The 25035-nt window shown below is 39.0% G+C and overlaps 1 protein-coding gene across 5 annotated transcripts in view; it reads left to right on the top strand.

Moving 5' to 3' along the window:
* The window catches only part of CTTNBP2 (cortactin binding protein 2), a 182894-nt gene that overhangs the window by 128218 nt on the left and 29641 nt on the right, over nucleotides 1-25035 (top strand). For all 5 annotated transcript variants that reach the window (XM_036010846.1, XM_036010844.1, XM_036010845.1 and 2 more), the window contains 4 exons: nucleotides 13456-13542; nucleotides 13625-13724; nucleotides 23748-23900; nucleotides 24051-24238. In XM_036010846.1, coding sequence (XP_035866739.1) covers nucleotides 13456-13542; nucleotides 13625-13724; nucleotides 23748-23900; nucleotides 24051-24238 — 528 coding nt within the window. The remainder of the gene's footprint in view (nucleotides 1-13455; nucleotides 13543-13624; nucleotides 13725-23747; nucleotides 23901-24050; nucleotides 24239-25035) is intronic.

Below are 25035 nucleotides of genomic sequence, written 5' to 3'. Positions count from 1 at the left end.
GGCTTGTGTGGCCTGTCTGAGAGAGTCACCACTGCATCCTCAGGCTCCAGCCTGAGGGAGGAAAGCCTGGAGGGCACGCCTCTTCCCTTCAGGTGGGTTGCACACACCATTCCTGTCCACATCCCCCTGACCAGAATTTAGACACATGTCCAGGTAGGACTAACAAGTGTGGTGTTTTGCTGGGCAGCTCTGCTAATATTAGGCAGTTCTGTTACTAAAATACAGAAGTAGGAAGTATGATTATCAAGAGTAAGTAGCAAATCCTCAATACAAAATGGATAAATATAATGCTTTGCATTTGTCCAGTACTTATTACATGCTAGTCGATATATCTTATTTATTGATTCCTGAAAATGTCCCTCTGAAGTAGATAATACCACCCATTTTATAAATATAGATGAGGAAACTGAAGCAAAGAGAGGTAAAATAGTTACAAGGCCACATAGCTACAGACTGATGAAGCTAGGGTTATGCAGTCCCAGATACACATGTGTGTCTGTATGTGAGGTCTCTCTAAAACTCATATGTTGGTAGTGCAAAACATGAACTAAATAATCATTTTTGCATTAGATTGTAGGAGTGTCAGTGCATATACCGGCAGGTTGCCAGCTCCATCCCTGGTCCAGGCACACGTTTCTCACATCGATATTTCTCTCTCCCCCTCCCTTCCTCTCTAAAATCAATTAAAAAAAAAAAAAAAAAACCTTGGGTGAGGTTTTTTCTAAAAAACTAAATGGGTTTGAGTATGACACTTTACAAAAATTGTTTTTATTAACTATGAATTGATGTCTTTGTTCCTGATGAAAAGAAGTATTTTTTAGTACAGATCAGAAGATTTTCTTTTAATATAATTAAAGCTGTAAAAAAAATTAGCCCTTTTTTCTTTTCTCATCTGTTAGCACTCAATTTATGAGCATTCCAAGACAGTTAATGTAGAATTTTAAATTGCATTAATAATCCCCACTGTAGCAAACAGTATATTCCATAGTTCATTACTCTTCCCCCTTCAATAAACATGGGGTTTTAAGTAAGATGAAAATGATACCAGTTTCCATAATCTTAAAATCAAGGTAAAACAAACATCTCCATGGTCCAATAACTTATAAAATGTAACCAGGTCGCCAGACCAACATACTCGTGTACAACTTTAACAATTTCTAACAGCAAAATACCTGGAATAGCAATTAATAAATGTGTTCATTGTATTGTAATTTCTTTGTAAGAAGTAATTTTTTTAAAGTACTTTCTAGCTCAACTGCAGGCAAACATGAAAGATATCAAAGATCTTGTTTATCTCCACTTGTCCCAGTCAAATCAGGTGAATCCTTGCTGGTTTCAACAAAAACAGATTCAAAAACAGCTTTCTGTTCATTCAAAGCAATCAGCAGCTGTGGCTGCTTTTAATTAGTGTTGTGTTGGTCAAAGATTGTTGCTGCATAGAAATTTTTCTGGATTCCACTGTTTTTCTACCTCTTCTTTTACCAAAATTGTGACACAATTATCAGGTTTAAGTCCTGCTTTTCTGATCATCAAGACTAGCCAGAAGCCCTTATGAAAAGAAGTATTGAAAACCATTCATTCCATTGATCTAGTTAGGCCCAAAGTTGGGATTGACCTTTGTAAAAGTAGCTACAGTAGCATAAAAACATTCAAAGACCTTACAATTTAGGACAGATGGTGTCTTCTCAATTTTACTTTTTTTATTTGCTGTTTGCTCCTCTTCTCTAGTACATCAAAGTAAGCCTGTGGGTTTTATGCAAATGGGAAGGGGATCTGTCTCATTCCCTTGCTTAAGTGCAGCCTGAAGTTGTGCCACCAACTTGTTTTGTGAACCTCAGGCTCTCAGTGGAGTCAGATCCTACAACCACTTCCTCCTCTCCTTCCCCCTCCTCAGTGTCTCTGTTCCAGACCAGGTTATGGCTCCGAGCTTCTCATTCACCTGTTTAGCTAATAAAATGAATAGAAAACTGAGTTACAACTGCATTTTGGCCTTATCTGAGTAGATCTGTGAAATGAAATGCCCACTAGTCACATTCCAGTTGCAATTATGGGTGTGCCTCCTAATGCGTAAGGCATAGTTTGACTACCATTGACCAGCAAACCAGACACTAAATGAGCACTGTTGTTAACTCTGTTCTCAATTTAATGAGTGTAGGCAAGAACGTTTTTAATCTAACAATTAACTCATGGATGAAAATAAAAAGTATCACTCATGTTAGCAATCGCTTCAAAATTTAAATGAGTGAGGCAATAGTATACTATAATGGTTGTCAGTGTTTCCTCTTCCATACAAGATTATAAACCCCTTAAGGAGAGAGACCATGTGTTATGCATTTTTGTATTTTGTGTGATTATTTAATTCAATTGTTTGACAACTATTTACTGAAAGCCTCCTAAATGCAGACAGTTATAGGAATTTAGGATATAGCTATGTATAAATAAGATGCATTCCCTAAATGCATGGAGCTTATATTCTACTGGGGAAGACAGATAAAAAACAAACAATAAATACATATAATGTGAGGTCAGCACTATTTATAAATATAAGGAAAAATAAAGCAGGTGAGGAAATTAAAGCTAGTGGAAGGAATGGATAGTGGATGGAGTTGATAGGAAAGACCTTTTTGTGGTAACAGGTAAACAGAAGACCAAGTAAAGTGAAGGCCTCATGGAGGGTGTTTGAAGCAGATGAATTAGCATGTACAAAAATAGTTATATGCACACTGTTGTGCTTTAGAATTGTTGAAAATCTGTACAATAGAGGTGCAACCCTAGTAATATCTGACTTTAATGAATATTTATTATATGCCAAGCTCTGTTCTAAGTATATAGATTGTCTCATTTAATCATTCTATAAGGTAGGTACTTATACCAGTTACGCCCATTTTACAGGTAAATAAACCAAGATTCACAATAATTTGCCTAAGGTCCTCAGCAAGCTAAGTGGTAGAATCTAAGGAGTTGAACTTAGGCTGTCTTCTGTTCACATGCATTTAATCATAGTTTATACTAGTTATTAACCTATTGGTTAAGAAAGAATTATAGTAATCAGTTTTTATTATGTACATAAATATGTTATATAAAATGCATGTATTAAGGCCTTTATGCAGAAAACCATATGGAATGAAGACTTTAAGTCAGGCATTTAAAGTAAATGATGTTATTTTTAAATACTTTCATTAAATAGTTAAATTACCACAAATACATTTTAAATCTCCATTTTTGAGTTAATATGGAAACGTTTAACTTGAGTTTTTAATCACTAATAATTTATAGTAGTTGAACTTTTTCTATTAACTTAATCTTTTCTCTTAGCCAGTTAGTTTTTATTAGCTTATTCATAGCTTTGTATTTTAATAACTTAGTGAGTATAAATGATTATTAGAAGAATATAATAGAAAATACTTGAATAGAGCATACTAATTAGAAAAATACTTGAATAGATCATGCTAATAAATGATCCCTATTTTTTATAACATTTTATTGATTATGCTATTACAGTTGTCCCATTTTTTTTCTCCCCTTTATTCCCCTCCACCATATACAACCCTCCCACCATTCCTTCACCTTAGTTCATGTCCATAGGTCATACATATAAGTTCTTTGGCTTCTATATTTCCATATTATTCTTAACCTCCCCCTGTCTATTTTGTACCTACCATTTATGCTTCTTATTCCCTGTACCTTTTTCCCTATTCCCCGTTCCCACTCCCCACTGATAACCCTCCATGTAATTTCCATTTCTGTGATGCTGTTCTTGTTCTAGTTGTTTGTTTAGTTCATTTTTGTTTTTGTTTTTTTTAGGTTCTGTTGTTGATAGTTGGGAATTTGTTCTCATTTTGCTATTTGTATTTTTGATCTTCTTTTTCTTAGATAAATCCCTTTAACATTTCATATATAAGAGCTTAGTGATGATGAACTCCTTTAACTTGACCCTATCTGGGAAGCACTTTATCTGCCTTTCCATTTTAAATTATGTCTTTGCTGGGTAGAGTAATCTTAGATGTAGGTCCTTGTCTTTCATGACTTCGAATACTTCTTTCCAACCCTTTCTTGCCTGCAAGGTTTCTTTTGAGAAATGAACTGATAGTCTTATGGGAACTCCTTTGTAGGTAACTGTCTCCTTTTCTCTTGCTGCTTTTAAGATTCCCTCCTTAAGTTCTTGAGTAACCTAATTATGATGTCTCTTGGTGTGTCTTTTCTTGGATCCAACTTCTCTGGGACTCTGAGCTTCCTGGAAGTCTATTTCCTTTGCCAGACTAGGGAAGTTCCCCTACATTATGTTTTCAAATAAGTCTTCAATTTCTTGCTATTCTTCTTCTCCTTCTGGCAGCCCTATGATTTGGATGTTGGAATATTTAAAGTTGTCCAGGAGGTTTCTAAGCCTCACCTCATTTTTTTAATTCTTTCTTCATTCTGTTCTGGATGAATGTTTGTTTCTTCCTTCTACTCCAAACCATAGATCTGAGTCCCAGTTTCCTTCCCTTCACTATTGGTCCCTATACATTTTCCTTTATTTCACTTTTCATAGCCTTTACTTTTTCCTCTATGTTGTGACCATACTCAACCATTTCTGTGAGCATCCTGATTACTAGTGTTTTGAACAGTGCATCTGATAGGTTGGCTATCTCTTCATCGCTTAGTTATATTTTTTCTGGATCTTTGATCTGTTTTTTCATTTGGGCCATATTTTATTGTCTTGGCATGCCAGTTACATAGTAAGGGGCGGGGCATTGGATATTTGCCAGGGTGGGGCAACCCATGTAGCTGCAATATGGTGCTGTATGTGGAGGAAGGGTCTGAGAGGGAACAGTGCTGCTTACTCAGCTCTCTGCCAGCTTTCATTCACTTTGTCCTCTACCCACAAGTAAATTGGGCCCTTCTGGTGCTGATTCCCAGGTAGTTGGTTTTGTGTACATTCTAGGACCCTGTGGATCTCTGCAACAAACTCTCTTGTGAGGCTGGGAGTTTCTCCTGCTACCTCAACCCCCACAGGTGTTTTCAGTTAGAGGTTTTGAGACTTTATTTCCCTGCACTGGAACCCTGGGTTGGGAGGTCTGTCTCACTCCCCAGTTATTCCTCCCAGTTTACCCACATGCAAATGTGGAAACACCTGCTCCTCCAGCTGCCACCTTGCCTGCCCCGTCCTCCAGTCACTGCCTTGCCATGAGTTCTCTCTGCTCCAACTGCCCATCTCCGCCCTTGCTACCAGTCTGGATGAATGTTTCCTCTTTAAGTCGTTGGTTGTCGGACTTCCGTAGAGTTCGATTTTCTGTCAGTTCTGGTTATTTTTTGCTTTTAAATTTGTTGTTGTCTTTCTTTTGGTTGTGCGAGGCAGCAAAGCGTGTGTACCTATGCCTAAAAATAGGGCTGTTTTTAAAATGTACTACCTTGATTCCAGCAGGACATAATTCTTTAGATTCTTCCACTTATTTATTAGCTGTCCACTTCAGTCCTCACTAGATTATATTTATTTTCATAAATCCTAAAATAAATTTGCTATGTTCCCATAAAAATAATCTCATAAATACTGGTTATGTACCTAAAACAGCCCACAATTGTAAGGTTTTCTTAGACCCCGCCGAGGAAATACACAGCCAATTAGCTATGGAAACAGGCAGATGAGCTTTATTTTGGAAGTTTGTGCTCCCGGGCGACGTTTTCCCCCGCCCGCCCGGAGAAGGGGCTAAGAAAAGACCTCGTGGGAGAAGGGAGAGGGTGGGAGTTTTATATGGCTGGACTTCCTGCGCGGGAGCCAAGGATTGGGTCTTGGTGAACAAAGAAGCAACTTAGCATTGGTGGTTCCTGGTCTGATGTCAGTCACCTCCTCTGGGTCAGAGGTCAGTTGCCATATTACTTGTAGTCCAAATGGTGGCCATATTTGTAGTCCAAAATGCTAATTATAACTAGATTCCCACTTGTCCTACCTGCCCATCCTGACAACAATATCTCCATCAGTCTCTGTAGCGGATGACCATGCCTAGCCTGATCTTTTTCAAGCTGTGGAGGAGCCAGGCTGGGTGATGTCCCTGTGGAAGGAGGAGGCCAGTTTCCTGGTATGAGGAAGAGGTGGCTCCAACACCAGTATATCCTTAGACTCCCATGGTTGTAATGGAAGAAGATTCTAGCCAGTTGTGCTGCTGTCAGTCCAGAGGAGGTCTGGAGCAGGAAGAGTTCATGAGTGCTAGAGCTACAAAGGAGGGTTATGGTCAAGATGTCTAGAGTTTTATATTTTTATTTTTTATAGAATCTTAATTATATTTTTCAATTACTGTTTAGTCCCTTTATATCCCCTTCCCCCAAGCACTCACCATACTGTTGTCCATCAGTCCTTTTTCCTTAAATAACTATAATACCCAAGTTAGTATATTTATGTTAATAAATGATGGCCTAGCTTTATTTGAATTTAGTAACCAAGTCTGAACTTGGCTTTTACAGTTTCAATGGGGTAATTTTTAAAAATAGAAAATGTGTGTCTTCATTTGTGAACTTCATTTGTGTCTTCATTTATAATTTCTCTTCAGTTTTTACTCTTACACCTATTCTGTTAAGGGGGACCTCAGCAAATGGTTAAAACCTTCTCTAACAAGAAGGACTCTAGTTTTGTGTATTCCCCATGCTGGATGTGCAAATATATTTGGGGGATTTTATATGAATAAATTGCTAGTAACTGTCATTTGTGGCTCTGAAGTCATATATGAATTATTTCTTTAAAACTGAGTGTAAGAAGAGGTCAGAATGAAAGTTCTAGCTATAAAGCCTGACGTGTTAGGCTATAGCCATCCCGATTTCATTGGCTTGGTAAAGACCTTTTATTTTTCATTCTGTGTTGAGTTCAGCATCTTACCACAACCTGGCCTGAAACTGTCTCAATACTATAGAAGCTTTTCCTCAGACTCTGACAAATAGAAATCCAAATAAAAACTGAAGTATATTGCCACAATTCTGAAATAATGCCACAAGTCTGAAACCACATTATATTTGCCACATTGACCATAGTGGAGATTACAGCTCCTCTTGCAAACTCCAGTTCTGCAGAAAAAAACACTGTGCAGAGAAAAAATAAAGGGATGGATGGGCCTTTGTTGAGGTCATTGTTCCATTTAATCCAGAATTCATTTGCCTCACAAAGCACTAATTGACATGTGATAACAGCTTCCTGAATAGGCTGTGGAGACCCCAGAATAAAAGGGATTGGTACCAAATGTGGTGATAAGACCCAAGTCCCTTCACTAATAAACAAAAATGTTACACTGTAAGCATGCACTTAGGGGATTCTGACAACTACAGTTCACCTTTTTAGAAATTAACTTTGATTTTCATTTTCAAAGAACAGCTCTCCTTTTAACACAATTAAAATATTTACCTCTTACTCTAAAAAACCTGCCTGTTTGCTTGCCTGTCTTTCTGTGCATCTACCTACCTATCTCTCTTTAGAGCCCTCTGGTGGAAGCACATAGCATATATAATTATTATACGTCAGATCTTAGTATTTAGAGAAATGTAAATGGTAATGCTAGAATAGATAACTGTGTTTTCTTGGCATAGCTTTGCATGTTTGCACCAGTCTCAGTAAAGTAATAGGCTCCCAGCAATTAATTTTTTTGGTTCAGAACTTAAATGGTAACCAACACAACTATATCATTGACCAGATAGAACAAAATAACATTGACAAAAATTGATAATGCCTGAAGTGAGGAGAAACCTACTATTGGAATGCATGTGTTTGTTTTTCTCTTTTTTTGCTTACTTTGTTCACTTATTTGTAGTTTACCCTTTTTCAGAGAGGATAATAGTCTGTGTGAACACAAAATGCTTACTGCTAGTGAACAGCCTTTTCAATGAAATTTTAAATGGAATGTTTCCTACCTGTGTTTCGTAAGACCCCTACAATCTGAGAACAAATGAGGTGTTGAAATTGAAGACAGCTTATCTGCAAAGCTGGGTCTCTTGCTGTTATATGATTTCAAAATCGATCTTAAGAAAGTACAGGCTGTTTGACAGGATGGCTGTAATGAATAGAGAGCACTCTTATTTTCAAAAGTGAGATAAGATTAAATAACAATGCTACTTGAAAATCTCAGAGGTTGAATATTCAGTAAATCTTGAAATTCTATATTCAATTTCACTGTTGTGAAACAATCCATTCTTTGTGAGAGAATTTCTACCCATAAGTCATGGCAGTTTGAAATTAATTTGGAGAGCTCAAGACTTACAGTTTAAAGTTGCGCCTGGCTTGCAGTACCTAACACGCAGTTTCCCACTGAAATACTTTTGAAAAGTGATAAAACCTCACAATAACAGAAAAAATAGAACTGAGTTCTATTTTTGATGATAATCTAGAAAAACTTTCTACTGCCTTTATAGGGGCAAAAGAGTGTTAGGCTTGCTTATTTGAGGCCAACTAGAAATTAGGTAGGAAAACACTTTTAATGCCCTTCTACTATTGGCAGCATAAAGACATCAAATTATTACCCACAATTGTACCTTGGTTCAGCAACCTCAGTACTTGAGTTCTGGTTAAGAAAGAACTCAGAGCCAAGACTCAAATATAAGCAAATTTATGTAGAAAGTCATAGAGGTAGAAGAGTGAGCCATAGAAGAATTGAGCCAGTTGGGCTGCATGGGCTCAGCAAGCAAGTTACACAGGCAAAGGAAGGGCCCTTGGAACTTCCAAGAAGAAAAATAGAATGCACCTGGGGGGAGGAGACAGGGAAAGGCACAGGCATACTTGTAAAAGAGAGAGAGAGAGTGCCCCCAGTGGGGAAAGGGTGGAGAAAGGTATGGGTATGGTAGAGACAGACCGACAGACACCACGCTGAGTTGTTTGTCTTGAGGGTTTTTATCTTTTATCTGGAGGTCTCAGGTGGGGGGGGGGGGTGGCTTCTCAATAGAATATTGGTTACCTTCCCAGGTGTGCCCTTTCAGAGTCTTGGTTCTCTACTGACTAGTTGGCCCCAGGGCAGGGGTTCCTGATGGTGTCGTCCCTACCTTGCTTTTTTGGGCCTAGAGCTAAAACACAACTGAGGCCTAGATGTTATCTCTACAGATTAATGTTAAGGGAGTGACTGTAGAAGGGTTTTTATGGGAGTTGTGTGAGGTCGTTCTCTGGTCCCCTTTTTCCTCCTGTAAGGGGGTCTGCCACAAGACTAGTGACATCCCAGGGGAGGGAAGGTCAAGGGGTACTCAGACTACATGACCAGCAATATGAAAGGTCAGCAGAGTCTAAACCACATGACCAGTGATGTGCTAGCAGGGGAAAGGTCACTCTGGCAGTGAGGTCCCACCCTACAGTTGTCCATTTGCTAGGTAGCCAGGGCTTTCCACTCTTGGTGACCTTTCATACTTGGCCTATCGTCCTTGCTCTGCTCGTGCCTCTCTAATTGCCTATTACACTATTATTATCTTACTAATATTTAAAAAGGCAAGATTTGTGCTGGTGAGAAAATGGACATATAACCTTGGCTTTATTTATAATCTCTGCTTTCTGCACTACCATGATATGCTCCTTTACCTTCTGCCAGTACATGTCCTTTCACATTCATTCAGGGATGAAAACTCCTGGAAATACCTGGCAGGAAGTCAGTTGGGCTTGGGGAGACTGTGCCACATGTGGATAGTGTATTAAATAAACACTATCAGTGGGGTGGATGCAGGAGCATCCTGCTCCCTGGGACTGCAGTTTTATCTCATGCATTTGTCTGCCATGATAAACAGCAAGAGTTCAGCCTACTACAGCTAGTCCTGGATCCTAGAATTTAGCTATAAACTCTAGACACCAGCCCACTACCCACCCAATGGCCTAAGGCAGGAATTCAGTCAAAAAAATTACTGGACACCAAATGAAGCCTGTCCTAGTCCCCACATCCTGCTTTACTGCAGAATTCTTCCAGTGATTTCACAAGTACATAAGTACTAATAACAAGTTAACAATACTTAGGAAGAATACTGCAAAAAAAAGAGCCGAGTTAATCATTTTCAAAACTCAAAAGCACACCTTAAAAATTACTAGAAAAAAGTGGGAACTTATGCTTATTCTCTAGAGAATGCAAGGAGATAGACTATGAAAGCAGGACAATGAAGCCATGGTAGAGTGCAGGCTAAGATTAAAAAGAAAAGTGTTGAAAAGGAGGTGGACAAGTTAAGGAACTATAACAACAATTAAAAATGCAATGGTTTCATTAAACTGTACTTGAGACAATAAAGAACAGAAATGAGACAGGGAATAGTCAGTGTTGTGAGAAGTCTAACTTGAGCTCTCCCAGAATGTAGGAGGACAGAGTTATGATGAGGATAGATGTCCTCACAGAGCTCAGAAAGGGAACATAAGTAAGCATGATAATGTCACCAGATAGAGAAAGTTCTTTGAGGTGTTACAGGAAAGAATTCAGGGACACACACACAGGTAGGGTTCAAGTGGCAGTGGCTAGATTTATTAACACAAAAATACACTCAGAGAGTGGGCAGGCTGAAAGAGCAAATGCCCCCTAAAGCAAAAGTACACTCTCAGAGAATGGGAGAGAACAGGTGAATTCAAAAAGCAACTGCATGGATCCTTTGGGATTATGATCCCTTTGTTCTCGTGGGCTGGGAGAAGAGTGAGTTTATTTAGAACTCTACCACCCCTAAAAAGAGCAGGCTTATTTTTAACCTATCCAATCCTGTCCTGTTTTCTTTAGGCTAGTGTCCTACCACTTTGGCTCCTACCCACAATTCTCTAGGTTTGCCCGCAATGGGGGATGGAGAGGTATCAAAATGCAATGCTGATTTATTATAATCAATATAATGGAGGAGAGGTCACTTCAAGGTGATTTGTGTACAGGTCTGCACAGGAGCTAATAATAGACAATTCCCTCTACCCCTTTCTCTCTCCTCTCAGGATGCCTGTGGTTTGTCCCAGGCCTGTTGAGCTGGTGGAACTATGTCATCTACTGCCCCCACCCCATCATGACTGCAAGACTATTTACCCACTTAGACAGAGGTTTTGGGGTTTTTGCTCCCTCTTTCCTTGTTAATATCTAACTAGCTGCCTACTCTAACATTGGGTGATAGGTTGGAAATAGCAGAACTAGAAAAGGAGAAATTACCAAAACCATAATGGGAGGAAAATTGTCTAAGCCAAAAAGCAGGTTTGGCTATGCATGTCAATAGGATTTACCATGTTTCATTTAAAATTGGGAGAGAGAGACCACAACTAGACAAATCTGGGTTACATTTTTATATTACAGGTAAAATTTATCCCCTAAGCTTCCCCATCTTATAGGTACAAATGAGAACAGATTATTCTTTAAAAATTATTTTTAGTAATAATTTACCTCTGCAGTTGGTGGCTCCATAGCCTTACTCCCTAGAAACAGAACCTCAGCTGAGCTTGCTAGGATATCCTGTCTCCCATGTCTGTGCGGCAGTCCCTGTCCATGTCTTGCTCCTCACTGGCAGGCTGACCATTGCTTGGTTCACAGACCCTCTACCACAGAAAACAGCCTGGACCAGCCACTGCCGAGTTCAACCCGAGACTTTAGGATGCTGACATTTCTTGGGCAGCTACAACCGCTGTCATGTTTCCTCCAGGCATACCACTTTCCCTGTTGCTGCCTTAGTCCCAGTGTGAATCTAACTTCTCCCTTTTCTGTGGAAGGGTTAGCAGTAGTAGAATAGTATTCAAACCTAGAGAAAACCACTGGTGGCTACCAGATATGTTGTCTTTCAGAGCTTAAAACCTAGTCCCAAGTCCAACAACATAAGGAGTCCCCTGAAGGACCACTTCCTGTTTAACTCATGGTCTGACACCTGGTAGTCAAGCCTCATTTTTCTTCACTTTCCAGGGGTTCCTCTAAGCATGTCTTGGTCTCCTTGAAGGCCCCAGATAGGAAGGAGTTCCCTCTTCCTTTCATGCTGAGGGCTCTCCCTCAAGCCCTCCCTTTGTATCCTGGAATCTGCCTTCTCCTGTAATGACAAACCAGGGGCACATTCACTGTCTTCATAGAAGTCCACCCCAGACACCCTCAGAGATGTGGCTTTCCCTTATAATCTCAAAGGGATAGCCTCATCAGAGCATGATACAGCAACAACAGCACAAAGGTACATATACAAGTGTATACTTAGACATTATCCCATTCTAAATCATAAAGAGAAAACAGGCCCTTTCATGTTTAACACTTCTCTAAGTCTGAGTGGCTCGATCCGTGTACATGAGCTACCTCTAACTGTACGGGTTAGGTTGGCACTTTACCTACACACATGCTTTTCTGAAAGACCTTTCCAAGAAGAAAGCCTCTCCCAAGCATATAGGTTGGGAGTAGGAGCTCAGCTCTGGGGTGATGGAGGTGGAAAATGACCTCCCCTCCACATCTTACTTACTCCATACATCACTGTCTTTGCCCTACGTAGAAGGACATTGGCTTTCCATCCCAGGACATACTACATCTCTACCTGTTCTCAGATGAAATATCCTTATATGTGAAGACAAATATTTTTTTAAATCCTACAGGCATCCAGGTAGGAGATTTTTTTTTACAAAGTAACAATAATCAGTCTCTACCTAAATTTCTTTGAAACACTGAATTCAGAACAGAATACTATCAGGGGTGTCTGACCTTTTTGTCTCTGGGCCAAAATGGAAGAAGAACAGTTGTCTTGGGGTACACATTAAATACAGTGTGACATGTAATCACAAAAAAAAAAAAACACCACCGTGTTTTAAGTAAATTTATGACTTTGTGTTGGGTCACATTCATAGCCATCCTGAGTTACATGCAGCCCGTGGGCCACAGTTTGGACACCCTTGGTTAATCAAAGAATTTTTGATACTCATCAAGATATCTTTTACATAAAAAGTCAAAGATACTCTCTAATGTACAACAGCTGTAAATGGATAACACTCACATATTCTTAAAAACATATAAATACATCAACTTTGCAAAGAAAAAAGCTAGAAGGAAACACAATGCTTGTTTTAGTGATTTCTCTGCTTCATATTTCTTTGTATTTTTCAAAATTTTCTTAATGAAACTCATTGCTGTTTTACTCGCTGAAAAGTAAAATAAGCATTGGGAAAAACTCAAACTAAAGATCATTTACAAGTGATGATAAAGGAGAAGAGTCACAGAACATCTGCAAAGGACAAAGTATGCTAGGAACCCTGTTCCCAGCTTACACACTGAACTGCAGCTGTAGATAATACAAGGAGTGTGCTTTTTCACAAAATACCATCTTTTGCTTTAAATATATAAACACTATACAAAATACATATATAAATATAATATTTTCCAATGTTTCACATGAAAGTGAAAAACATGACATGTCCAATGAATAAAGCTAATTCATTAAAATATTACTTTTAATCCTTTGAAAGACTAAGGATAATCAGAAAAGGAATTTCACACTTGTGTACCACCTTTTTTCTCTTCTGAACTTAGAATTTTTACCTAAATTCTCTTCTTGGTTTATTAATAGGTTGAGCAATATCATACTGTCATTTTCCATGGCCCAGAAGGAAGCTTGCAGGACTACATAGTACATCAGCTTGCACTCTGCATGAAGGTATCGATTACTTGCATACCCTCTCCTTTTCTTTGAAAACTCAAATGCATGCAGAACTAACCAGTATGCTTTCTTATCACAGCACAAGCAAATGGCTGCAGGATTCTCCTGTGAAATAGTGAGAGCTGAAGTGGATGCTGGTTTCTCTAAGGAACAGCTAGTAGACTTGTTCATCAGCAGCGGTAAGACCATTTCAGTGAACTGAATTGTGATAACCAAAGACATGTTCTTCAATGATGCCATTAAACGCAATAAACTTGTTGCTTGGAAATACAATAAACTTTTCAATTATTCAACAGCTATGGGATAAAAATTGGGAACTCGGGTGAACATTTGCAAAAAATTACACATCGACAATTGTAAATTATATATATCATTTTATTTTACATTCTGCATTTTCTTCTCTTCTTTTTTATCTTTTTTTTATAAGTCATCTGTTGTGAGCATATTGTATTACTGGCACCAGAATATACCAAGGAGGAACTGGTGGGAGCAGTCTGCCCTAGTGGGACCAAGTATTGCATCACTGATGCTGTTTAGAATTTCACGGTGATAAGAGAGAGATTGGTTTTGGTAATTTTTATTATTGAACTACTTTCTCCCCACCACCCTCAGTACGGTATTGACTGGCACTTTGCTAAACACATTGCATGCATTTAATCTCTGTGACAATACTATGCAATGAGGTATAATTATCTCCATTTCAAAGCGGGGGGGCGGGGCAGGGGGGAATAGGCACAGAGAAGGTCAATAACTTGCCATGACTACACGGTGGCAGAACCAGAATTAAATGTGTTTTCGTGAATTTTACCTCTTAGGTTCCAGAGCTTAAGACCACGAGCTTTACCACAAGTAGAATTAGCCATAGCCCTGCATAGAATAGCATGACTAGCGACTATGATACAAAACTGAAATGAAGCAGACCCCAATCTCCACAGGATAAGAACCATAGAGAGCCCTGGGGAGCAGGTGAAGCAGGGAGGCAATTACAAGATACATGAAGGATGGTTTGAAAACCAAATTCAAATCTCCCTTTTGGAGGAAGGGATGTTTCTCATCTTTGGAGCTGTGATGAAGTGTACTATCTTATGGCTGGGGCAGCTGTTGACTAGGCTTAGGAAGAAGGAAATGACCAATAGTTCTTGAATCAAGAAATAAAATTAAGAGGCAGATTTGGGGACAGACTGAGGATTCCTAGAAACACACCTTGGATACAGGAAAATCCCACTAGAATCTGAATGTTGCTGTAGTACCCAGGCTAGCCTTTGGCCAGAAAGTGGTGAATGTTAGCTACAGAAAACTGTTTCCTCTGAAGATGTTATTAATAATAGCTAAAATTTATTAAGCTATTATTCTGGTAGGCCCTATTCTAAACAACCTGATTTATAAACATGAAACACTTGAGATAAGAAGTTAAGTACTTTGGCCCAGGCTGGTGTGGCGCAGTGTATTGAGTACTAGCCTGTGAGTCAAAGAGTTGCCAGTTCGATTCCCAGTCAGGGCACATGCCTGGCTTGCTGGCCAGGTCCCCAGTTGGGGGCATGTGAGAGGCAACCACACTTTGATGTTCCTCTCCCTCTCTTTCTCCTCCCTTCCCTTCTCTCTAGAAATAAAATGTTTAAAAAAGAGAGAGAGAGAGGTTAAGTACATTGCATAAAGGTCCTGTAGCTAAGACACGGAAGACTTAAACCCAAGCATCTGACTCCTGAACATGACCTGAATCACTCCTAGCCACTTATTAAAAACACCTGTGCCAAACATTCTGTTTCCCTCTTAGTTATATAGCAAATGCCACCTACATTTTTCGACTTTGTCTTTTTTCATCTCAAAGTAAGAAGCTAAAATATTTTTTCTCTCTCCCTATTAGATAGATAGCAACTACAGACTGTATTCTACTTAAGCCTAAAGAGCTAAGAACATAGATGAGCAGTGAATTAGGTCATGAGGTGACCTAAGGTGGATGATTCACATTTCTAAATCTATGGGGAAAATCTTACAAAGAACTACTCATACTGATTTCCAAATTTGGTTAGTGGCACAAGTCTTTTGGTCCTTCAAACTAGAAACTCAGGTCTTATTCACAGGCTTGAAAACTTACATGACCACAGGTACCAATAAGCCACATTAGCAAATGAACCAGGCTAGATGGGGCTGGAGGGAGGAGGAAGCACATCTCCATCTACCTTGAAGGTAGCTCTCAACTCAAGCAGCTTGTTACTGGTGGAAGTGTAGATTCAGTGTCCTGAGGTCTCATAACTTTTAGGAAGAAGCTAGAAATTTAGGTATTTGTGTGAAAATTTAGGATCTTGTCTGTTCAGTGTTGTCAACTATTTCAATTTTTAAAGCAATATGAAGCCAACATAGAACCCCGAGGTCCTCTCATTCATGGACCCTTAACCCCTGTCCCGTAGCCAGTCCACGGTTATGTCCTGCCAAGTTGGTCTCTGTGTGCATTTTCCTCCATCCCCATTGGCACCACCTTACTTTTCTGCCCCTTTTTCCTATTTCCTGTCTGCTTTCCTGTAAGTGACCATTCTGCTTGTTGCTTCTTCTCTCTGAATGCCCCTCAGAGGCCAGCCCCTGAATAGAGGTTCTCTGTGGTCCCTGCTCCTCACATCCCTCCATTGCCCAGTGAGTGAAGTCGATGCCATTCAAGAGCTTCCGTCCAAGGACATTCATTCATCTGATTTGCTTGTTTGACCCTTATTTATTTTTTATCTAGATATAACATTGGGCATGATTATTGGGTACAGTGTGTTGATTTGATATACTTTGTACATTGAAAAATTATTACAATCATCACCTCACATAATTACCATTTCTTTTTTGTGATGAGAACATATTTTAGTAACTTTCATATGTATAATAATAGATTGATAACCATAGTCATGCTATACATTAGATCCCCCAAATTTATTTGTTTTATAAAGATCTCCCCATTTTCCCAATCCCCCCAGGTACCACCAACCACCATTCTACTCTCTCTGTTTCTATGAGTTTGGCTTTTTCAGATTCCATATATGTGATATCATACAGTATTTGTTTTTCTTTGCCTGACTTACCTCACTTGGCATAATGCCCTTGGGGTCCATCCACATTGTCACAAACGGCAGGCTTTTCTTCTTTCCTATGGCTAGATAATATTCCATTGTGTGTGTGTGTGTGTGTGTGTGTGAGAGAGAGAGAGAGAGAGAGAGAGAGATGACATTTTCTTTATTCATGTGTTGTTTAACACTTAAGTTGTTTCCTTATCTTGGCTATTATAAATGATGCTACAGTGAATCTGGGGAAGCAGATATCTTTTTAACATCCTGATTTCATCTTTTTGGGATATATACCTAAATTGCTGGATCATATGGTAGTTATATTTTGAATTTTTTGTGGACTCTCCACACTGTTTTCCATAGTAGCTGCACAAATTCCTGCCAAAAGTATACAATGGTTCCCTTTTGTCCACACCCTTGCCAATGCTTTTCTCCTTTTGATAATAGCTATCCTGCCAAGCATGAGGCAATAGCTCTTTTTTATTTTGATTTACATTTTTCTGAAGGTTTGTAATGTTGAGTTTTCATGTACCTGTTGACCATTAGTAAGTCTTCTTTACAATATCTGACTGTTTTTAAATAGAAGCCTATCCTCCAGCAAAATATGGTGTTTCTTTCTTACATGTTCTTTGTTTTTTCCACCATTCATGTGTTTGTTCTTGCTGCAATTTCCACCTAGAATTTTAAGGTGAACACACAATCCTCTTACCTCCAACACACACTACAACTCCCACATGGCAGGTACTACACAAAGTATATTATACCGTACTCATTAAAATAGATATGACCTATGACAAGAAAAATCCCTATTTTGTATGCTCTAAGGATAGCTCAAATGATGGCCTCTCTGATCCCTCCCAGTATGACAGCTCCCTTTAATGAACAGCAGTAGACTTTGTTTAAACCTCTGTTTTCCACCTAACTACAGGTCAGGGCAGTGAGGATACTATTTGGGCTTTTGCATCGGCCCAAACACATGTTATGTACTGAGCTCCTTGAAGGCTAATAATGTGTAGCTTTTTTTCTTATTTTACCTTGCACACTGATTGCCAATGATTATATGTTGAACAAATGGGTGAATCTTATACAGAAAATAGAATGGGAAAAGAAGAAAGAAATGCTAGCCATATTCAGGTGTCAGCAAGTAGAAGAACTTGCATGGAGCGAGGCAGTAAGAAATAAAATTAGAGAGTGCAGGGGCTGATAAGGGAGGAGTTGATAGGGCATAGAGCTCTAGAGTTAATTAGATTTGAAAAATGAAGTATATTTTAAAATTTATTTTTAATTGAAATATAATTGATATTTATATTTATCAGTATATCAATTTACCAAATTGATATATCAATTTATTAAACATAACATACTAGTTTCACATATACAACACAATGATTCAGTATTTGTGTGTATTGCAAACTGATCAGCACAGTAAGTCCAGTTAACATCTATCACCATACATAATTAAAAAATTTTTTTTCTTGTGATAAGAACTTCTAAGATCTGCTTTCTTAACAACTTTCAAATATACAATATCACATTACTGGCCATAGTTACCGTGCTGTACAATGCATCAAAAATGAAGTTTTAAGCAATAAACTTAGACCCCCCCAAATCTCTACTTTGTTATGTAGGAAATGGTGTGTCATCTCCAAATATGGAAGGATTTTTGTTCTGTATTTGGAGATAATAAGTAATTATTACAAGTAAAAGATAAGTCATTTATAAGCATCAAATATCTTCCTTCTTTTTAAATAACAATGCTAAGACACAAACACGAAGTTCATCTGCTAAGACCTTGAATGCAGTTGTCCAACTTAGCTACCTGAGCCTTATCATCCATTCCTTTGTTTGCCTCATTTCCCACATCTAGTCAGTCTTGAGTTCTGTGAATCTGCTTCCTATCTTTCATTTCTACCTCCTACTCTGCATTCCCCCTGCCCACTCTCATTTCTTGCTCAGAAACTGAGCAGGCCTCAACACTAACCCTTTGTGTTTGTTCTGGACTCTCCTCCCTCTATGGGCTTCCATAGGCTCAGTCCAGAAGACAAAACCACTCATAATAGTTCTCTGCTATTATACTGCAGTGGTTCCAGAATAAAATGTAGAGTTCTCTGAATCTTATGTCAAGAACATTATGGTCCGGCCTTTGTCTGACCTTGCAGTTACTGCTAACCTTATCTCCTAAAGCTCACTCCACCATCACCATCATTTTCTCAGTAGGACCCATTGCTATTGACTGTGACCAGTAAGAGCTGCTGGAGAACACAGACCATAAGTCCTGTAGATGGGGACACCAAATCTTCTGAGAGTGCTGGAGAATCTCAAGGGAAAAAGAGGGTCAGATCTGTCAATGGTTTGGTATCACTACTTCTGTAGTTCAGAAAGTGCAATGCAGGAATGTTCTTTTGGTCAAGAGGTAGACTACATTTGCAGAATAGAGAACAAAAAGGTATTCCTAGGCTGTTCCACTCAAGCTTTTAGAATAATGAGGGGATGGCCCTGGCTGGCATAGCTCGGTGGATTGAGCACGGGCTGCAAACCAAAGTGTCGCAGGTTTGATTCCCAGTCAGGGTACATACCTGGGTTGCAGGCCATGACCCCCAGCAACCGCACATTGATGTTTCTCTCTCTATTTCTCCCTCCCTTCACTCTCTAAATAAATAAATAAATAGATCTTTAAAAAAATAACGAGGGGTAACAATTATCTATCAGTTACTCTCTTGCTTTATTAAACAAGAAATTAAATTGATCAAATTACATTACTATAAGTGAGGAATATACTTATTCATAAGACATTCTATGCTTCCTCCTGGTGTTTAACTTAATTTTCTCTCATGAAAGAGATTCAAACTACTTGGATTGGGCTGAAGTTAGAATGTTGAATTTTATCTTCCACTGTGCACAGCACATATATAACCTTCTTTGTTTCTCTCTACAAATCTGTAGAAGAAAGCCAGTGGACAGAGAATGAATAAAAAGTGTACAAGTAAAAAACATAAGAATTGCAAATGTATTTTAAGTAATGAGTTTTAAGAATTTAAAATTTATATGGAGATTAAAAATTGTACCAATGAATAAAAGTAGAGCAAAAGAACACTTCAGAAAGAATAACATAACACTTATACTAGCAAGAATTATTCTGTTTATTTTAAAACCATTTAAAACCAGGTCTCCCTTTTCATATTGCCTTTTTTGAGAGACAGCCATGCCCCATGCCTCTGTTATGTAGTAAGAAGGGTGAGAACATGTACTAGAACTGGGTCAAAATTTGTCTCAGTGTAAGGTATGGATTAGGTTAGCCAGACAGATATTTTTTCAAGTTATATATGACAGTAAGTAGAAAAAAATTAACCCCAAATTAGTATTTTAAAATAGTACTTTGAATTCCTGAGAGAACTTTACTTTTTAGAAGTCATAAAGATGGAATTACTGTAATAACATGAGGAGAATATGCTCATTACCATCTACATGACTGAGTTCACCTCACCTTCCTGGATCCTGCATTACATATAGGACACTCTTCCAGGGCTTACCCCTTGCTCCTCATCTGGACTCGTAGAGCCTTGTCCCTGCAGGGCCTCCCTTTAAGTGGGCAGTGTAAAAGACAACTGCTTGCTGTTCCCATGGGGAAGATTGGAGACTTGTGCTCACGTTAGCCACAAAGGAGCTTGAATTTATCTGTAAATGTGATATGTTAAATACTTTTAAACCAATGAGTGTTGCTCTAGGACTGACTGTCCAGAACTTTTAATATAAGGTTGTTCAAAACTGCAGTGTAGCCCTGAGCTAGCCAAGGGAGGTGTCTGATTGAGATTATCAACCTTTAGGAGAGGAACAGCTGACATAGCCTATAAAGTTGGAAGACAAAAGTCCAAAAGGGTAGATAAGTTCCATAAATAGGGCCTTGAAGTAGCATCAGACAGACGTATTCTGAATGGTTACCTTTCTGGCACCAAACCAGAAGGACTCTACAGCTCCAAAATGGGTGGGACCTGTGGCCTCCTCCTTTTGGCTCCACAAACCTTGATCAGAGGCTGTTGAACCCTTCAAACTGGAAACAGCAATAACTTCCTGTTTCTGTGGTTAGTTAAAATAGTAAACCTGAACTTATACTAAATAACCTGAATTTAAACACATTCTCTTTCTCAGCTAAAATAAAATTTGCCTTTGGACTAACCTGTTTGAGGATATTGAACTTAAATGGTCAAATGGAGAAACAGGTGTTCCTGAAAAATTGAGGAAATGAGGCTAGCAGTGTAGAAGACGAAGCTTTTTACTGGAGAAACCCATTTGTTTGACCTTTGTTAGTACTTCATGGGAGACCAAGGTAGACAAAGATGAAGTCAAAGCCCAACCCACCTGTTATGAGCAGCAACACTGTCTAGGGCACAAATTGTCCATTAAAAGTGGGATTGAGCTATTAGCAATACAGTCCTTGCTTGTAGACCCAGAAGAATGAATTTGCTGTCTCCTACAAACTCCTATATTGCATTTGCATCCTTAATTCTCCCTCACTGCTCCCATCCTCACATCCCACCACCTGCTGGACAACTTAGAAGGCCTGTCTCACTCATCAGGCACATCAGGCCTGAGGTATAAACTAGCACCCCACAACTCACCCCCAAGTACGCTCTTGCTCATGTGCCTCACATCCATTTCCTGCACAACCTCTTCTTCGGTGGGAACTCCAGTGTCACTAAGATTTCCTCCCTGTCCCTCTCTCAAGATAACTACCCCCAAGGCATACTGACTGTCTCTCAAGATGCCTTTGCATTCTCTGCCTTGGCCCTCAATGAGATGCCCATTGCTTCCTGCCTTCAGCAATAAAAGCCTGTAGGGGTCTTCTCCTGTTTCTATCCTCTCCAATGAGTTCTTCACATCAAAGTGAGATCTCAAAGCAGGAGTCCCTGTTTGTCTCTCTCCTTAAAGAGGTCCACTGATTCCCAGAGCTGGTAGTTTCTCCCAGTGTGACATTTTGGGTCTTCCACTTTTCACTTGTAGTTGAGTTGTGACCATAGGATCTGTTCTCACCCCTGGCTGCACACAGTGCTCAGGCCCAGCACAGTTAAATCAGAGCCTCTGCGGGGCAGACCCCAGGTGATGGCACCATGCAGCCCTGGAGGGACACAGCCTGCTGTGCAGCTGCCCACAGCTCTGGCTACTTGATCCCAGTGCACCAGTGTGGCGCCACAACAAGCTCCCAACCTGTCTTAACTGGAGGACTGAGTCCTGCTCAGCTTCTGTTCTCTGCCTGTGCCATTTCATACAGTTAGCCTTCTCCCAACCTCTCCACCTATTGGGACGCCACTCCTTGTAATAGGTCCAATTTAAAATGCCACGTCCCTCAGTTAGAATTAGTCATCTCCAATATGATGTAGCACAGTGAAGGGGCACTGGGTAAACACTGTTGAAATGTAGTTACATGTTCCTAGGAGATTCTGGCTGGATACAGAAGCTTTAGGGCCCTAGGAACTAGCCAGACACTTAACACAAATCAAGGAAAACTGGAGACCTTCAGTGCTTAGTTACAGGAATGCATATACATAAACCATCCAACCTGGTCTATTTTTTATTACTGGTTTGTTTGTCGTCGTTTTAACAAACAATAGGTTTATCATACTCCCATAATCAGTTATTCCTGAGAGAACATTTGAACACCGAGACTCATAGTATTTTAACACTTTTTACTAAATAACTTCGTTGAAGGGGATCTAGCACACACCAGGCACTACTGTAGTGGCCCCCACAAATACAACTAAATTGAGAGGCGGATGTTAGTGTTTCTGGTCTTCTAATTTTTAAAGCTAATAGCATCCAGAAAAGCTATTTCAGTCTCAGAAAAGATTCATTTACAGTGTTCAAGGAGTTTTTTTGAAAGTGAGAATGCATTGTGTCTACAGTAACAAGGAAGAAGGGAGTATATAATACACTATTAGGAGTATTTGAGAAAAGTGGAATATTTGACAAAATTACTCAAGCATTTTAAACTGATCTTTTTCTCAGGGTTAAATTGGTTAAGACTGGGGGCTATTAGGCTCTTCTAAACAATTAAAAAAGTGACTTTAATTTTTTTATTAATTCATTGGTATAGAGCAAGTAAAATACTATATGCATTTTGACTGCAATGCATTAACATTTGAGTGCTTGGTAGGTGTGAGGCACTGTTTCAAGTATGTTTTGTCCACTAACATATTTGTTTCCTACATATAATAACTTTCCAGATACTTTCTCTCTTATTTGAGGTTGGTATTCAATACAGTCTCCCTGTCTTTACTGAGAAGACCAGGACCACTAAAACAAGACTCTAAAGTCCTAGAGATTTTAGTCCTCTGTTACCACTGTTTTAAAACCCTAGTCATATCACAGTAACCTCTCTGAGACCTGAAAAATGAAAGGAAGGGTCTGATTATCTCTCTGAAGTCTTGTCTCCCTAGTTTTATGAATATTTTATTATATATGTGCAATTTAAAGGTCATATAAGGAGTTTGACCTTTTATATTGTGAAATATACACCTATAAAATATATGCTATATACATATTTACAAATCAATGAATAATTTAAAATAACCATTTACTGATCAGATGAAGTAATAAAATATTCCCACCTTCCAAAACGTGCCCACAGGCTCCTGTCTAGGTTCACAAACCCTTCTTTCTGCAGATAAACATTAATCTGTCTTTTGTGATGATCATTTCTCTGCTTTTATTTATAGTTTTACTATCAATATATTAATCTTTATATGTGTAATGTTGCCCGTGTTCAAACTTAATATGATGGAATATTATACATATCTTTTCGTATTTTGTGCCTTACTTTATTGTGATAATCCTTGTGTTGTTGCTCTGATTACTTGTTCACTTTCATATCCCTTGCCTGAATATATTCCTGTTTATTTATCCATTGCATTGTTGGTGGACAGTTGGGTTGATTCTGTTTGGGATCTGTTGTGGAACCAGTATTGGATGGCTGTGTGTGTATATCTTCAACTGCATTAAATAGTGCCAAACTGTCTGCCAGAGTCCTATACTCGCTCAACAGTTTAAGAGTATTCTTGTTATGTCACATCTTTGCTACTACTTTATGTCCTCAGACTTTGTAATTTTGGCCAGTTCATATAGATTGTTGTAAAAGCTTGAATCACTTAATTTCATTTCTGACCACAGCTTGTTTGATCCCAGTGAAACAATCTCCTGTTAATAAGAAAATCATCATCATCTTAGAGAATTTGGAAAAATCTTCATTGTCAGAGTTATTGGGGGACTTCTTGGCACCTCTGGAAAATCGCAGCACGGAAAGCCCCTGTACTTTTCAAAAAGGTAATGATTGTGGTGAGAAAAGACCATGCTGAGAGGCAAGCTCCTGTGCAATCGTTCTACTCTGTCTGTCCCCAGAGTACATGCTATACTTCTTGTTCTTTCTTTGACTTATTTTAATTTGCATTTGTCCTATAACATGGCTCGTTTTAGGAAATGGAACACCAGAATGTTACTACTTTCATGAGAACTGCTTTCTGATGGGCACCGTGGCGAAGGCCTGTCTCCAGGGCTCGGACTTGCTGGTGCAGCAGCATTTCCGCTGGGTGCAGCTGCGGTGGGACAGCGAGCCCATGCAGGGCCTGCTGCAGAGGTCCTTGAGAAGGAAAGTTGTGAATAAGGTAACCAGCCCAGAGCTGCAGGTTTTTAGGAGAGGGGATTTGGTGTTAGGAAACCTGGGTTTAGTTCTACCATTTACTAACTTTGTGGCCTCGGGCAAGTGCAATATTTACATATTAAAGGTTTAAATAAGATAAGGCATATAAAATCTATAACAGTTTCTGGACCATATTAAGTTATCTAAAAGCAAATAGGTTTTACCATTATTAACTAACCAAGTTCTAGGTGCTGTAGAAGACTGGTTTGTAAAATTAATCACTCTTCTTAAGGAGAAGCCAATGCTACCATGGGGTCTTCAGAGCATTATCCACCCACTCAAGCTACTTTTAATATATGACTGTTAAACTGGCTATAGTAATATTAAAAGGTCATATGAAAAATTAGAACTCTATCTTTTGGTACAGTTCCTTTTTTAAAATATTTTTTTATTTTTCAATTACAGTTGACACATAATAATATATTAATTTTAGGTGTACAACATAGACACTTATAAAACTTAGAAATTGATTACCCCAATAAATCTAGTACCTACCTGGCACCATACATAGTTCTTACAATATTATTGACCACATTCCCTATGCTGTACTTTATTTTTTAAAGATTTTATTTTTATTTACTTTTAGACAGAAGGAAAGGGAAGAAGAAAGAGAGAGAGAGAAAAATCAATGTGTCGTTGCCTCTTGTGCAGCCCCCACTGGGGACTTTGCCTGCAACCCAGGCATGTGCCCTGACTGGGAATTGAACCCTTTGGTTCACAGGTCCACACCCAATCCACTGAGCCACACCAGCCAGGGCCCTA

Source organism: Phyllostomus discolor, chromosome 10, assembly GCF_004126475.2.
Source record: "Phyllostomus discolor isolate MPI-MPIP mPhyDis1 chromosome 10, mPhyDis1.pri.v3, whole genome shotgun sequence".
In the NCBI taxonomy this organism is placed as follows: domain Eukaryota; kingdom Metazoa; phylum Chordata; class Mammalia; order Chiroptera; family Phyllostomidae; genus Phyllostomus; species Phyllostomus discolor.
Note: the sequence above shows the minus strand (reverse complement) of the source record. Positions and strands in the feature narration are given on the sequence as shown.